This window comes from Canis lupus, chromosome 4 (assembly GCF_048164855.1).
Source record: "Canis lupus baileyi chromosome 4, mCanLup2.hap1, whole genome shotgun sequence".
Classification (NCBI taxonomy): Eukaryota; Metazoa; Chordata; class Mammalia; order Carnivora; family Canidae; genus Canis; species Canis lupus.
In genome coordinates this window covers 23,126,964-23,141,717 of record NC_132841.1, presented here as the reverse complement: position 1 = coordinate 23,141,717, position 14,754 = coordinate 23,126,964, and the positions used below count along the sequence as shown (strand labels likewise).

Genomic DNA, 14,754 nt, shown 5'->3' with positions numbered 1-14,754 from the left:
CAATGTGAATGGACCCTGAGGGCATCATGCTAAGTGAGATAAGTCAGATAGAGAAAGACAAATTCTGTAGGATCTCACCGACATGTGGAATCTTAAAAAACAAAAACCCAGCTCACAGAGAACAGATTGGCGTGGTTGCCAGAGGCGGGGAGTGGGAGGAGGGCAAAAATGGGTGAAGGGGATCAAGAGCTACAAACTTCCAGTTATAAAATAAATGATTCATGAGGATATGATGTACAACATGGTGATTAGAGTTAATAACAGTACATGATACATTTGACAGTTGCTAATAGACCTCAAAAGTTCTCTTAAAAAAAAAAAAACCCAAGTCTAGTAGAATAAAATACTAGAGTATATTATTACATGTGGTAAGGAGGTACTGTTTTTGTTCTAGATATGGATGTATGTATGTCCTGCGTATGAAGTTAAATGTAGTTTTCATTATGGATTATAGTAAAAAAAAAAAAAAGTTTGAAAAACACCAAACCAATGGGCACAGGGACTTTGAGCCACTCCAGAAAGCAGCTAGCAGGAACCACAGCTGTCATTGCCTCCTAGAGGGATTGTGAAGCAAGATTACGCCAATCCCGCCAACCCCGAATGCATAGGCCCAGCTCCACTTCCCCAAAAGCTCTGTGGGGCCCCTCCCAGGACAAACCCTCAGGCTGAGGCCCTGGCGAAAGCTCTGAGCCTCTCCCGCTCCCGTCATCCCCTCCCGGAGCCCATAACCTTCCCAGCAGAGGGCACAGGTGGGTTTTGTGCAGGCGTTTGGTTGACTGCATTTATGAACTCATTCTGCGGCCATTCTTACAGCTACCTATTGTCCTCTTGCCCAGGGGGTCCATTTTCTCGGCTCTGGTGTCCTGTGAGCAACTGCCTGAGCAGGAACAATCAGCGGCTAACCTACTGAAGGGTGACTCTGACAGGCAGAGTGCAGGGGACCACAGGCTCTGGGCACAGGTGTGGGGGGACTCTCCGGGGGGGCAGGCAGTCACACATTGTTAGCACAGGGGACCTTCGAGAGTCTCCGGCACAACTCCATTATTTTACAGATGAGGACACCAAGGCCCCAGAAGCCGGGGACCCGCTGAAGGTCACCCAGTGACCACAGAACTCCTGCGTCCCAGGCTCAGGCCCTGCTCATCTCCCTGGACTCTGGAGTCAACCAATTCCCACCAGAGCCCACCCACTGGTGGACCACCCACTGGAGCCCAAAGTGGGAAGGCACTTGATGGTGACCAGCAAGCAGGAGAGGGGTTCCAGGGGTTTTGGAATTGGACAGACCCAGGTTCGAATCCTGTTTGGACACTTGCTAGCTGGCTGACCCTGGGGCAGGTTCCTGACCCCTCTGGCCGTCCGTTGCTGGCTTCTGTGTGATGGGCTCAGACGAGACGATTAACCTCCTACAAAGGGTTTATCATTTGCTGAGCTCACAACACCCACTCACGAGGCCTGGCCTTTCATTTCTGTTCAAGGGGCAAAGGTCAGCGGCTGAGCTGCTCTGGTCCAGGATGGAGGATTCTGGGGGCATCAGGGAGGGAGGGTTTGAGGGCCTGACAGGTAATGAGGGCTTTCTCTCCATTTGCCAAAAGTCAAATAGCTGAGTAAATGGCTGAACACGGTCAGATCCTAGGCAAGGTCCCGGGCAATCACGGTGGGGGTGGGGACGGCGGCGGGGGCAGAAGGGGCAGCGCTCCATCCTCACACAGGCCCTGCCATGGCTCCTTCCAGAAGCCCTAGGTGCTGGTGGGCTGGCGGCAGCCAACTGTGTGCTCTGTGTCTCGCCTTAGCGCCTGTCCTACCTCTCAGCCCATCCCATTTTGGTGTTAGGGATTGATATTTGGATAAAAGAGATACACACAGCCAAGGAGCACCAAGGCCTGACAGAGGGACTTGACCTGTTAATCAGCAGCACCCCCCCCCCACCCCCGCAGCCACTGCACCAGCCTCTCCAGCTGGAGATGAACCCAAGAATAGATTACAGGGATTCGGAAGTACATGCCCCAAATGGGGGCAGGTGTGCCTCCAAAGGCCTTTCAGGCCAGCTTCGGGGCGGTGGGGCGGTGCTGGGGTGATGTGTGTGTGTGTGTGTGTACATGCACGTGCACACAGTGTTTTACCTCCCTCTTCCCCTCCCCAGGCTGCAGATATTCAATTTTCTTTTAAACGGTGGGGAAATTGGAAGAGATTTTGTTCTGTTTAAGCACAGCTGGAGTCTCCCGTCTCAAGGGACTAGAGAACAATGAGATCAATTAAGATGCCCGCAGTGAAGGGTGTCAGGAGGGGGTGGGGAGGCCCAGCGCCAGGTACTGGGGGGGGGGGCAGGGGGCCCTTCTCAGGCAGGGGAAGGTGGGAGAGGTGGCCCAGGCGTGTCCGGAGGCCCAGCTTGGGCTCTCCCCTGTGTTGACCTCCCTGGCTCCATTCGGTTTTGCTGAAGTATTTCGATGAGGTCTGCTCGTCGGGTCGTGTTATCTCCCAGACTTACTAATAATTCATGTTGGCAATTTCTGTCACCAGCTTTATACGATGATAGAATCAAGTTGAACCGATGCTATCAGAAGTGGGGAGAGGCCACCGTTCTAGAACAGCGCGGAGCACCCTGGACGCTTGGCATGCAGCAGGCGCTCGTACCACTACCAAAGCACTGGCAACGTGGGGGCCTTTCCATTCATTGTTCTGCAACCCTGCTGAGATGGGACTTCTTCTCCCCATTTTATAGAGGAGGAGACTGAAACCGTAGGGCCCCCCTGGCAGTCAGTGGAGATGAAGGCAGATGGACCTTGCTGGGCCCAGACCTGAGCCGGAGCCCTGTCACCTGTGTGGGTGGAGCCATCACCTCTCACCTGCTCTCCCAGCCTCCACCTGGTGCCTTCCTCACCCTCACTCTTCCCCACCCCTACCTCAGCCTATTCCCTACATGGCCACCACCGTGATCCATCAAATCTCTCTGGCTGTCATGTCCGATAGGCTCCCTGTCCTCGTCAGCCACCTCCTGTGACCCACCTCTCCTCTACCTACACCACCAGGCTCTGGTCTCAAAGTCTCTCCCTGCAGCTTCCTCAGCCTGAGCAGCTCTTTCCCAAGTCCTACCCCTCCACTCCTTTCTTCAGGCCTCCATCCACTGCCGCCTTCTACGAGAGGTCTCTCCAATGGCCTCTGGAGAGAACATAGTAACACTGCCACCCCTGGTGCTTCCCACTGGCCCAGCGCGATTTCTCCCCATGACACTTCTCCCCATTTGACACACTCTGTGTTTCACTGATTCATCATCTGCCTCCTGCCCCTGGAACGTATGGGGATGTTTGTCTGTCTTGCTCACTGCCATCCTTCTAGACTCAATAAACAGCCACTGAATGGAGTATCGTTGTTGCCTCACCCCTCCCCCCCGCCCGTGTCTTCTGCACTGGGAGGGACGGTGGGTAAGGCTTCTGGAGCGGAGACACAGGGGCTCACTGCTGTGCCCAACAGTAGCCAAGGAAGCAGGTCAGCCCCTGCTCACCCGTCCACAGAACTGGGTTGAGGGGCTGGGTGCATTTCAGCCTCGACCTTGCAACCACATGCCCTGATTAGGACTGGGAGGCCCCAGGCCATCCTGGAATCTGGTGGCCATTGTGCCTCCCAGCGCCTTGCCTTTGTTCCTGGACTGGGGTCTGCACCCCCCCTAGATTCTGCTTGCTTTAGGGAAGTTTCCAGTGCAGTGGGGAGGAAAGGACATTAGCCACGGAACCCCTGAGTGGTGAGAATAGCCAGGGAAAACACCAAGGGGAGCTGGAAAGGAGGGGGACTGAACTGGAGCTCTAACTGGTTCCAAGACATCCACATTTGCGTAAATGCTTTGACATTCTTTCCACCGGGAGTGTCTCCATCCTCTGCCTTTGGTGTAAACTTGCTTTGGTGAGTCACTATAACCAGGAGAATTCAGTGTAAATGACTATGTGAATTTGAGGCTAGGTCAGGAATGGCCACACGACTTCTACCTGGTTCTCTTGGGACACTTTCTCCCAGAGGCCTCCTCTGAGGTGGTGCTGCTCAGAACCCCTGTGTCTGCAAAGCCTGCCCCGTGGGGAGAGGCCGTGTGTGGGTGCTCACGATAGGCCCAGCCTGGGCATCAGACATGGGAGGGAGACGCCTCCAGCTGTTGGAGTCACCCCCGCACCCGGAGGAGCACAGAAGGGCCCCTTGCTGAGCTCTTTCCATAATTCCTGACCTACCCGATCCACGTGGGTAAGAAAACGGCTATCGCTTTATGCAGCCAAGCTCTGGTGGTTTCTTATGCAACAGAAATGGGAACAAGCTCTGTGGGTCCTTGCTCAGAGCATGCCACAGAGCAAGCATTAACCGAGTGCGTGCTGAGTGTGGGAATGCATGGAAACAGCAGAGAAGGGGAGGGAATGAGAAAGCTCCTGGAGCCAGGACGAGCTGTGTAATTTTTTTTTTTTTTTTGAGCTGTGTAATTTGTAGGGCCCAGAACCAAGTGAACGCATGGGGCCCCTCATTCAAAAATTAAGAATTTCAAGACAGTGACAGCAGCGAATCAGGTCAAGCATGGGGCCTTCTGAATCCAGGCCCCTGAGCGCACGCCCGGGCCATACACCCTCCTTCACACCTGCCTTCCTCTGAGCACGCTGCTGGCCAGGCTCGGTGCTGAGCGCCCTCCCAAGCTGTCCCATCCCATTCTCACAACAGCCCTCCCAGACAGGACCTCTCAGCGAACCTTCCCCAGGTCGGAGACGACACAGGCTCCGTGGCCCATCAAGGGCCCATCTCAGCAGAGCTGGGCTTGCACACAGGCTGAAGGGGTAGAGGACAGCCCGGTCAGGGTCCTCGAAGGCCACGGACAATAAAAACCCTCTCTGGACCACTGTAAGCCTTTGACTGCTTAGCCTTTGACCCCACGTCACCACTCTGGGGTCTCCCAGGAAACCAGCCGTGTGTAGGGGCAGGTGCTACTTTCCCCACCTGATGGGAAGGAAGCCACACTTTGCAGGAGTGGCCAGCCCACGGCAGAACAGGGTCCATGACCCTGCCCAAGACATTACTGGTCTCCCAAGGACAGGCTGGGAAGAGGGGCAGGGCGGAGAGAGAGAGGGACCATGCCTGTCAGCCCCTACAAGGCCCCCTTGGAGCCAAGCAGTAGCATTCAGCCCTGGGCTGAACAAACTGGCCCCACATCCACCCAGTCTTATGTACTTCTCCTTCCTGCTTTGATTCTATGCCTAGAGAAGAATCCCTTCTCATCTGACAGTCCATCTTCTGCCCATTTCTACTGTGCCCCAGCTCCTTGGAGCAGGGATAGAAGGTCCTGGAGGGCAGTAAGATCTGCCCTAGGAGTAACCTCCTTCCCGGCTGCTGTTCTTTCTTAGCATCCCTCTCTTGCTGCCAGCTACGTGGAACTAATAAATCTGGGGACATGAGCTCCCCGTTGCAGGAGGCGAGGCTGGCTCATGGCACGTGCCATGTACAACCTCTGTCAGCGATCTCCCAAATGCCTACCATGGGCCACCAGGATGGAATAGGGAAGTGAATGGGGATGTCTGACACAGGATTTATTCGCTATCAGAACAGCAGCCCAATGGTTATATTTGAGGTGGGTGCCAATGCAGGAGGAAAAGAGAAAGCTGAGCCCTATTTACGTCATGGGAGTGGAACTCCACCTCACTACAGAGCCTATCCCTCTCTCTATATTCTAGCCACGGGGCCTTTGCACATGCTATTCCCCCTCTTTGTCCAATGTGCTTCCCTCCTTTCACTTCCCTGTTAATGCCTACTCAATTGCCGATTCCTCAGGGAAGTCCTCCCTGACTCCCGTCAAAGTCCTGTTACAGGTTTTCATAGTTCCCTAATCTCTCCATCATAGCAAGTAATAATTAAAGATTCATTTCTTAGTATTCACATCAGGCTTTTCCAGGAGACTATCAACTTCATGAGGCCAAGACTCATACCACCACTGTCCTCAGGGCCATGTACCTGGCACACACTAGGTATTCAAAAAAACATCTGTTGGAAGGACGAATGGCTGGACTGCTTTCTTACCGTTCAGGAAAGCCTGCTAGGCACCAGGTGCCAACTGGACAGGCTGCAGGGCTGCCCCAAGTAGGAAGAAGACACCCCACAGCCTTCCTACCTGACTCTTGTCAGGTCAGGAGGTAGGATGGGAAGGTGAGAATCAGAGCAGCCTGGGGATATGAAGATGGAACCAACCACACAACCTAGAGAACGGGGAGCGACCAACAGGATTTAGGAACCTTTATACGTGTTCATGAACACAGACGTGTGCATTATATACACTCGCCCCAGAGCGCAGGGAGCTGCACACATGTGCATGCAGATATAAGAGCATGCCTGTGTCGTTTATGCACACACACCTGCGAGTGCACCTCATGCGCCCCCCCAAACATATGTGGGTACCTGTCCCCTGCACATCCCTCCCCTGCATGGTCGCCCTACAGAGCCGGCTCCGACTGGCACTGACATCTGCCCTGCACCCTCCCTCCTTCCAGCAAGCCTTTCCTAGTGAAGACAGTGCTGGGCTGCCTTGGGGGTTCCTGCTTCCCTGGTTGAAGTGCTCTGGTCTCCCGGACTTGGTCTGCTCCTCAGTGAAAGTAGCTCACCCAGCTCTGACCCTCGGGTGGCTTGGGGCCTACAGAACTGGAGATTCACCTGATGGTGCCAGAGGTTCTTGAGGGGCTCGTGTGTCACCCAGAGACACAAGAAGAACCCCGGGGCCTGTCCACCTGGGTCCTGCGGCAAGCACTCCCCAGCTCCTCTCTTTACCCTCAGCTCTGAGCGTGAAAGGACAGGCTCAGTGGGCCAACCCAGAGCCTTCTGGATGGGCTGCCCCAGTGGACAAGAGCCCATGGCTCGGGGTCAGGCAGTCCTATGAACTTCAGCTCAGTCGCTTGCCAGCCCTGGGACCCTGGGCAAGCTGTGCAGCATGTAAGCTAAGCTTCCATTTCCTCCCCTGTAAAATGAGAAGGATGGCGTGTGCAGGGTTAGAAACACCAAGTGTGAAGGGCCTGCTTCTGGCCAGGGCTCACCAGAGCCGGCGCGGAAAGGATTATTGCAGCGGCAGAGGCGGTTTATCAGTGGCGGTTTATCGGAGGTCAGCTCGGCCACCCCCCTCCTCCAGGCGTCACCAGCCCAGGCACTAGGTCTGGAAGGAACCGTAGACACATCTTAGTCCCTCGTGTTCATTTTACAGATAAGGTGCACGGAGAGCAGCAGCTTCTGCCCTCAATACCACGGTTGGCCGGGGGCAGAGTCGGTGCTCAGCGTCAAGCCTCTGAACCCTGGGTCCTCCACGTTTTCCCCTCTGCCAGTGGAAACTCCTCTTCTGCTGTAACTGGGGTCTGGAAGAGGCTCAAAGCCTGGGCTGGGGGAGGTCCAGGGGGCACGGAGGTCCAAGGGTCCAGTGCTTCCACCTGCCGGGAGCCCAGGCTGGAGGTGACGGGGCCTCCTCTCCCAGCTTCCCCACCCCCACTGTCAAACTGCTGCCTCCCCTGGGGCTGGGTGATGAGCCCACAGAAGCCTGGCCAGTGCCAGGGTGGGGGCTGGGGAGGCCCCTCACGGCAGGCTCTGCGCCCCAGCCCTCGGTGCAAATTAAAACATTTTCCTTTTCTTCATCATTTTTTTTCTGACACAACTGCCCATGAAACATTTTAATAACATCCGAGAAAAGGTCACAGAGAAGGAATTTCACAGTCCCTGAGCAGGCAGCTATAACTTCAGCTCCTCCTGCAGCAAAGGAGGTGGAAAGATTAGGCCAACCTGGGAAACGGCAGGGTTGGGGAGGCCAGGTCAGGCCGGGCAGGGTGCTGGCGTGGCTTCGCAGCGTGTTCCCTGCTAGAACTCTGCAAGTGCACTGGGGGAGGCTGGGAGACGATGGTGGGTAAGGAGGGTGGCCCAGGGGATGTTGTCACACCCCACATTCACACCTCTTGACAGCAGCCTTGGGAGGTCTCATGCCCATTTTGCAGATGAGGAAACAAAAGGCTTCCAGGGGTGATGTGGACAGACTAGCACACAGCAAAGGCAAGGAAAGCAGGGCTCACAGTTTCCCACAGGGGCCCAGGGCTCCCGTAGGCACACAGGCCTGGTACTAGAGCTTGTCACTGGGTGAAACAGCCCCTTCATTTCTGCATAGCTCATAACCCTGGGGCCGGCAGGGAACAGGGATGGGGGTTGAGAAGGAGGTGGGCAAGGCTTAGACAGACTCAAGAACTGGAGGCTGACCAGATGGGCCAGCTCTAGGTAGACACACTCAGAGGAGGCTAAATGCATCTGTTAAACATGAGAAACTGAAGAAGGGGTCATGGGTGGCATGCAGGGGTCCACGCAGGCCCAGGAACTGCTCTAAGTGCTTGAAAAAAGCCCAGTTTGAGGATCTACTCTCTAGTGGCAGCCCCAGAGGAGACTGGGCCTTATGCATTGTCCCTGGCACTGGCAACTGGCCACCAGCCTAGAGGGGTGCCTTCTGACCCTTCTGCTCCCTAGGTTCTGCAACCCCTCCCCAGAGCCATGGCAACTTGTGCCTGCAAAGTGAGACCTCCGTCCCCAGCAAGAATACCAGAGAGGAATCCCTGGATACTCACCAAGCCTGACACCTGAATTCTTTGCCATGTGGTCCCAGGCCCGCTAGGGCCCTGAAGCACAGACTGCTTGGGTGTCCTGTACCCTGATATTTGAAGATGGTTGCGGGGGTGGGGGGAGGGAGCTGCAGACTCTTTTTGGGTCCAGGAGGCCAAAGCCTCTGGCACTTGCTCTCTGGCTGGGCCCCTAGAGGCTGCTGCAAGAGGATCCACAGGGCCTCAAGCACCAGGTGACTGATTGCAGGGAGCACCTTGGCAGAAGCCGGCGGGAGGGAAACAGCCACAGCAGACTTAGTGTTTCTGTCTGATGGCCCGCCTAGCTAAACATCTGTTTGAAATATTAATAACTGTCAGATGGGAAGGGCCTGGGGGCTCAATACAGTTTCACACCATCTGTCGGTAGAGTAAACAGACTTCAGAGTAGGGGCCCTGGGATCAGCAGGCAATGGCTTGGCTTGGCTTAGCTTGGAGTAAGGATGGAGCAAGAAGTGGAAGCGAGGACTCCAAGGCCCTCAGAATGGGCAGAGGGGGGCAGCAGTGGGCTCAACTGCATCACATTTATTGAGCACCTACTGCGGGTAAGAGCCGAGCTTCCATAGCACACATCTGCCGCTTTGATCTGCTTGGCAACTGATCCTTTTCTGCTTCGGTTGAAGCCCCTTTGGCATATCCCCTTTCCCATTTTCAGCCCATATAGTTTGGATGGAGCTGACCCAGTCCCGGTTCTACCTGGGAAGAGTGTGAGTCATCTCTGGTAGATCAAGATCATGATGATTGGTTCCAGGATGGCCCAGCAAGGAGAATCAGCTCTGGGACTTTTGCTGGAACTACTGAAAATATTGTTTTCCCACTAAGGGTTGATAAATTGGGAAGAAGCAAGCCTAGGGGTGCTGGTGTTCCTCTCGGCCAATGTAAATAAAGCAGAGGCTGGTGCCAAAGTCAGATTCCTGCTGAGTGCCTGGGTCTAGCCAGGCCTGAAATCATTTTTACTTTGAATGACACGAGCTGATTCTTTTTGGCTTGAACCACTTAAGGGTTTGTGTCCCCTGCCATGGAGAGTATCAACCGATACAAACAGACAGACACTGCAGGGGGCCCCTCATAAGTCCCAGCCAAGGGCAGCTGGGGATGGCCAGGCACCCTCAAGGAGCCCATTCTTCCCTGGTGCTCAGAGGGAGGGTGGCCCTCCTCAGAGATGGCTGGCCCCTATCCCTATTAGAGGGCACTTCCAGGGCTCCTGGCCCACCTAGGTCCAGTCTCTCTCAGGAACAAGGCGTCCTTGGCCCATCCCATCCTCCCCCTGGTTGATCCTCTTTCCACATTGTTGCCCTGACCATGGACACCCCATCATAAAGAGTCCAGATGCTTCCATACACAAACACCACAGCTTCTGGGGGCTTGGGGCACCCCCCTTCCCTGACTGCCCACGTTTCTTGGGCAAATCCCTTTGGTGACCTCCCCGTGGTCTTCCCCAGAGCTCAACGGCCCTATAGAAAAGCAGGACTCACCAGCACTGTCAGCACAGAGGTCCCCACGGTGACGTTCTCATACAAGCTCACGTTGTACAGTGGCTGGCTGAAGATGGGCCGGTTGTCATTCTCGTTGATGAGGGTGATCTTCACCTTGGCATAGCCCACGTGGTCGGGCACACTCTCATTGGCAAAGAGCTGGGTGTGCGGAGCAGGGCCCCGGGTGAGCTCTCCCATGCTCCTGGAGCCTTGTCCCCATAAGTCACCCCAGGATCTTTGCAGTCCTAACCCAGAGTTCCTATCTGAGTCACTGCCCATCCCAGTTGGGTGTTGCCGTGAGTCCCTCCATCAGTGCTCCTAAGCCAGGGTGCCACTGATTCTGCTGGGGGCTGGGCTGGCAGAGGCTGGGCTCCTATGGGCTTCAGTGGCTATGACTGTGCCCAGTAAAATTCTGCTCAATTCCCAGACCTTTCCTTGTCCTCCTTGAAAAGGGGAGGCTCAGCCTCTGCCATGGGCTCAATGGATTTCTTGGAGTTGGATCCGCAGGGGATGAATGCGGAGAGGAGGAAGGGGGAGTTTAAGGAGAGGGTATCACCCTGGACCTCCCCTGAAAGCCTCCCACCTGGCAAAGAAAACATGAGAGGGCCTTACGTCAAAGTCGTAGCGGTCCACAGTCTCGTAGTCCAGGGGGACGGCCACCCGGATACGAATGTCTGCTTTTCCTTGGACAGAGGTCGGGGAGATGATGAAGTGCTGGGAATTGTTCCCTACCAGGTATACCTCGAACATGCTGTTCAGGCCCTGGGGCAAAGTGGAGAAGAAACCAGTCAGAAAGGGCTCAGAAGGCCAAGGGTCCAGAGCAGAGTGGCTCTGGTTGAGGCAGAGGAGGTGCAGTGTCCATAGCGGGGCTTGCCTGCGCCCCACCACAAAGTGCTCTGGCTTCCGCTGGGTGACGCTGGCCTGGCTCTCACACCCTGCCTCCCATCCATGTCTGAGCCCATGGGGAGTCTCCTCCAACAGTTCTTTTTGCCTTTGTTATCCTTTCAGATGCCCCAAATATCCCTTTCAGATGGTTTGGTTCACTTCACACCTCCTGCTCCCGTCCTCCATCCCAGTGACCTCAACCTGGGAGGATCTGCAGCTGTAAGGTCCAGCAGGGAGACAGGAAAGAGGGTCAGAAGGGGACGGAGGGGAGAGAAGCAAATATGTGTCCCCGGTAGTCTTGGGCAGGAGAGGGCATGGGGGACAGACTAGAACACGGCTCCTTCCCCTCCCTCCCTCTGGAACGTGTCCATTAGAGAGAACAGTGGCTTCCTTGCACATGGAATGGGAATTACCCAAGCGGCTGAATGGCAAAGTGAACCCCTGTGGACCCCACACTGTGGCCAGCTGGTGATGGCCTGGAGGACACTGGATCCTGGGTAGCTCAGAGCTGCTATGTCCTTCACGGGCTCTCTTGCAGCCCAGCAGCCTCCATAGTTTCATGTGGGGGTGCTTTTACTCCAAGTCAGGTGTTTCTGACCATTCTAACAGGGCCCGAGCTCATAGAGCCTTTAAAAAAAAAAAAAAAAAAAAAAAAAAAGGCTATGAGGTCTCTGTGCTACCCAAGACCCCAGATCAAAAGAATCACTGAGGAAGGCCGGAGACACGGCTTCCTGACTTCCCAGGGTCTGGCCTGCTCGGAAATGGATTCAACCCCCCATGGGGGTGGGGGGAAATTACCCCCAAATAAGCCTCCTTTAACCTAGGCAGACGGCTTGTGGTTTGTAAAGAGCCCGTTGAGAGCCTCTCCTGACCCTTACTGCAGATGCTCAGTAGTTTACAGACCTGGGCTGTGAGCACCAGGAAGAAATGTCCTCACGCTGGTCACCCCTGGCCCAGGGCCCAGCACAGCCCCTCTGTGTAGGCTTCTTTGGAACCGAGAGCTGGCAAAGGATGCAGGCCTCTCTTCTTGATTGCCTGGGGATCCCTTCCAGGACCTGTTCCTGCTGTGAGGGGGGCAGCCAGGCTATCTGGAAGCCTCTGCATGGCCAGAAGGCAAGGCTGGAAAGGACGCCTCCAGTGAAGCCTGAGGGTTCACAAGTGTCTTCCAGTAGCCCTGGACCTGCCCCACAGGTGGTCAAATCCATTTGTAGAATGGACGCATATTAATATTTATGCATCAGTCTCTTGAATTTTTTCTATTTGTCATTACAAATTGGCAAAGTGACAACACTGCCAATCTTGGGGTTCAGAGAAACACAGGGCCTCCAGAGCTCCCCACCCAGAGTGGCTCCTGCAGACGGCCCAGGTGACGATGCTCCTTTGGTCCTCAGTTCTCCCTGGCATGGAATCCATCCGTCAGATGGAGGGCCAATTAAATGCCCGAAGGGGCACTAATAGCCAAACCCGGCAGTGTGTGACAGCTCTGTGCAGGCGACACCAGCCCCTCTCCCCCCACCACGGGACCTGGAGGCCCGAGAAGGTGGGGGCAGGCTGAGCCCGGCCGGGGCAAGTGGAGGAACACCCTCTCCAAAGCCCCTTCCCCACGCTGCCCCCCCGCCCTCCCAACCCCTGCCCTTCCCGGGCTCACTTACCAGGTTCTGTCAGTGGGAGTCGGTCAGTCAAAAGGTATGGAGACAGAGAAGGAGCCGGAAAGGTACGGAGAGGAGGAAGGAACCGGAGAGAAAAGATGGTGAGATCTGAGGTCAGGGTAAGGGAGGGGGCGCCCAGTGGACCCCAGGAGCACACCCTGCTCTAGAGGAACAGCCCCCTTTGTATCTGATGGGCCATAGGCTTTGGGGGTGCAGCCCACACCCAGAGGAGGAGAGTGAAGCCGAGGAAGAGGTACTGGGGCTCCTGAACACATGGAGTCCTCACCCAGAGGGAGGTTGGGGGGGGGGCGCTGCGGGGGAGGGGGATGGGCCACACCCCTATGTCCTACTCCGAGGAGCCTGGACGAAATCCCCTGCAGAAAACGACCCCAAGCATTGTCACGTTTTACTCCTCCTAACACAGAAAATGTTAAGATGTGATAAATACAGACACGGACATTTTTCACCTAGTCAAAGGTGTAAAGGGCACACTGCCGTCTCCCTGTCCCCACCGGCCGAGCCACCGGAGGGCCTCCTCTAGAGGCCACCGCGGTACCCCGTCCATGGGTCTCTTCTCCAGCACGTCGTCTTCGCAAACAGGACAAGCGCCAGGAATCTACCCCTCCCCTCCCTGACACAAACAGCAGCACGCCACATGCACTGCTCTGGGCTGGGTTTTGTCACTTAAAACTAGGTCTTGGAGACTGTTCATGACCGTACAAATAGGCGCCGATATTAACAATGACAACACAGCAGCTTTTACGGGACACCTACTCCTGGCCAGACACCATTCACAATGACCACAGAGTTATCCTCCGTGGCTAAGGCGGGATGTTGGGAGCCCTCGAGGCCACAGAGCCTGCCTGGGGCAGTGGAACCCACAGCAGAGCAGGGACATAGAGGGTGTTCAAGAAGCGACGGGCTTTCAGCAGCTTTTCCTCACCCAGTACTCTGTGCGATCCTCTTCCCAAGGGCCCTAGGGTGGAGATGAAGAAACACTGGAGCTTGGAAACCCCTCCAGAGGAAACGGGGTTCAGAGCGGTTGAGCCACCCAAGGTTGCACAGGTTGTTGGAGGCAGAGTGAGGATAAAAGCCCAGGCCCAGCACCCAGACCGGGGTGCTTTCGAGGCTGAGAGGAGCGGGGGCCAGGGCGTCCCCCAGTAGCAGCTCCGGTGCAGTGCGAGTTCCCTGAGCAAATGCAGGTGGTAACGCTGAGCATCCCAGAGCAGGATCTGAGCGAGCGCCAGCTGGTGAGGCCAAGCAAGGAGGCTAGCCCAAGAAGGGGAGTTCTGAGGGGGTTTTAGGAAGGGAGGGGGGAACTCGGCACGAGGCAGTGGCTTTACACACGGAGCTCTGTCCTTAGCCTGTATCAGAATCATCTGGAGGCTGGTTCAGCTACAGACTGCCGCCCACCGCCAGGAATACCTGATGTGGTAGGTTGGGGGCCTGTGAATTTCTACTTCGAGCAAGTTTCAGGTGCCGCCTGTCCTGCCACTGCTGGTGTGACCACCACTGGCCTAAGCAGAGGCATACAGCAGGAATGAGGAACTGGTGATAGGCAGACAGTGAGCTGATTTGCAAAGGGTGCACGTAGGGAAGAACTGGTGAGATTGTGGGGACAGCAGGAGGCTGGGGGTAGGGGTGCAGTTCCACCCCAGGCACCGTCTGGAGGGCTTTGGCACTGCCTTCCTGAGCAACGGCGAGGCAACCCAAGCTCTGAAGCACAAGAATACTGCTGAAACTGAGGAAGGTGAACGTGGCAGTGAGTGAGTCACACTGGGGCAGCCCCTCCTCACCTGGCTGCACATCCGAACTGCCAGCGGAGCTCTAAACATCAGACACATAGATGCCCACGGCCACTATGTCAGAACCTCTCGGGGTGGGGCTCAGGCAGCTGCATTTTTTTTCTTTGCTCCCTAGAGAATCATGTGGCACAGCCAGGGTTGAGAAGACATTAGCAGGGGCAGGCAGGGGCTTGGTGGCACCCACAGGGATCCAGGGGGGCGAGCAGGGCAGAGGCGGAGGAGGAGTCCTCCATCAGGCCACCACCCATCAAAATCACGTGGGCATCTTTAGAACAGCCCCAAGCTTAGGCAGCACCCACCAGACCAAGCAAATCAGATG

At 55.8% G+C, this 14,754-nt stretch overlaps 1 protein-coding gene across 1 annotated transcript in view; it reads right to left on the bottom strand.

Moving 5' to 3' along the window:
• The window catches only part of LOC140631987 (cadherin-23-like), a 283,795-nt gene that overhangs the window by 67,715 nt on the left and 201,326 nt on the right, over positions 1-14,754 (bottom strand). The window contains exons 11-13 of the mRNA XM_072823494.1: positions 12,634-12,639; positions 10,709-10,858; positions 10,097-10,255 (exon numbers count right to left, since the gene is read on the bottom strand). Of these exons, the coding sequence (XP_072679595.1) occupies positions 10,097-10,255; positions 10,709-10,858; positions 12,634-12,639 (315 nt within the window). The remainder of the gene's footprint in view (positions 1-10,096; positions 10,256-10,708; positions 10,859-12,633; positions 12,640-14,754) is intronic.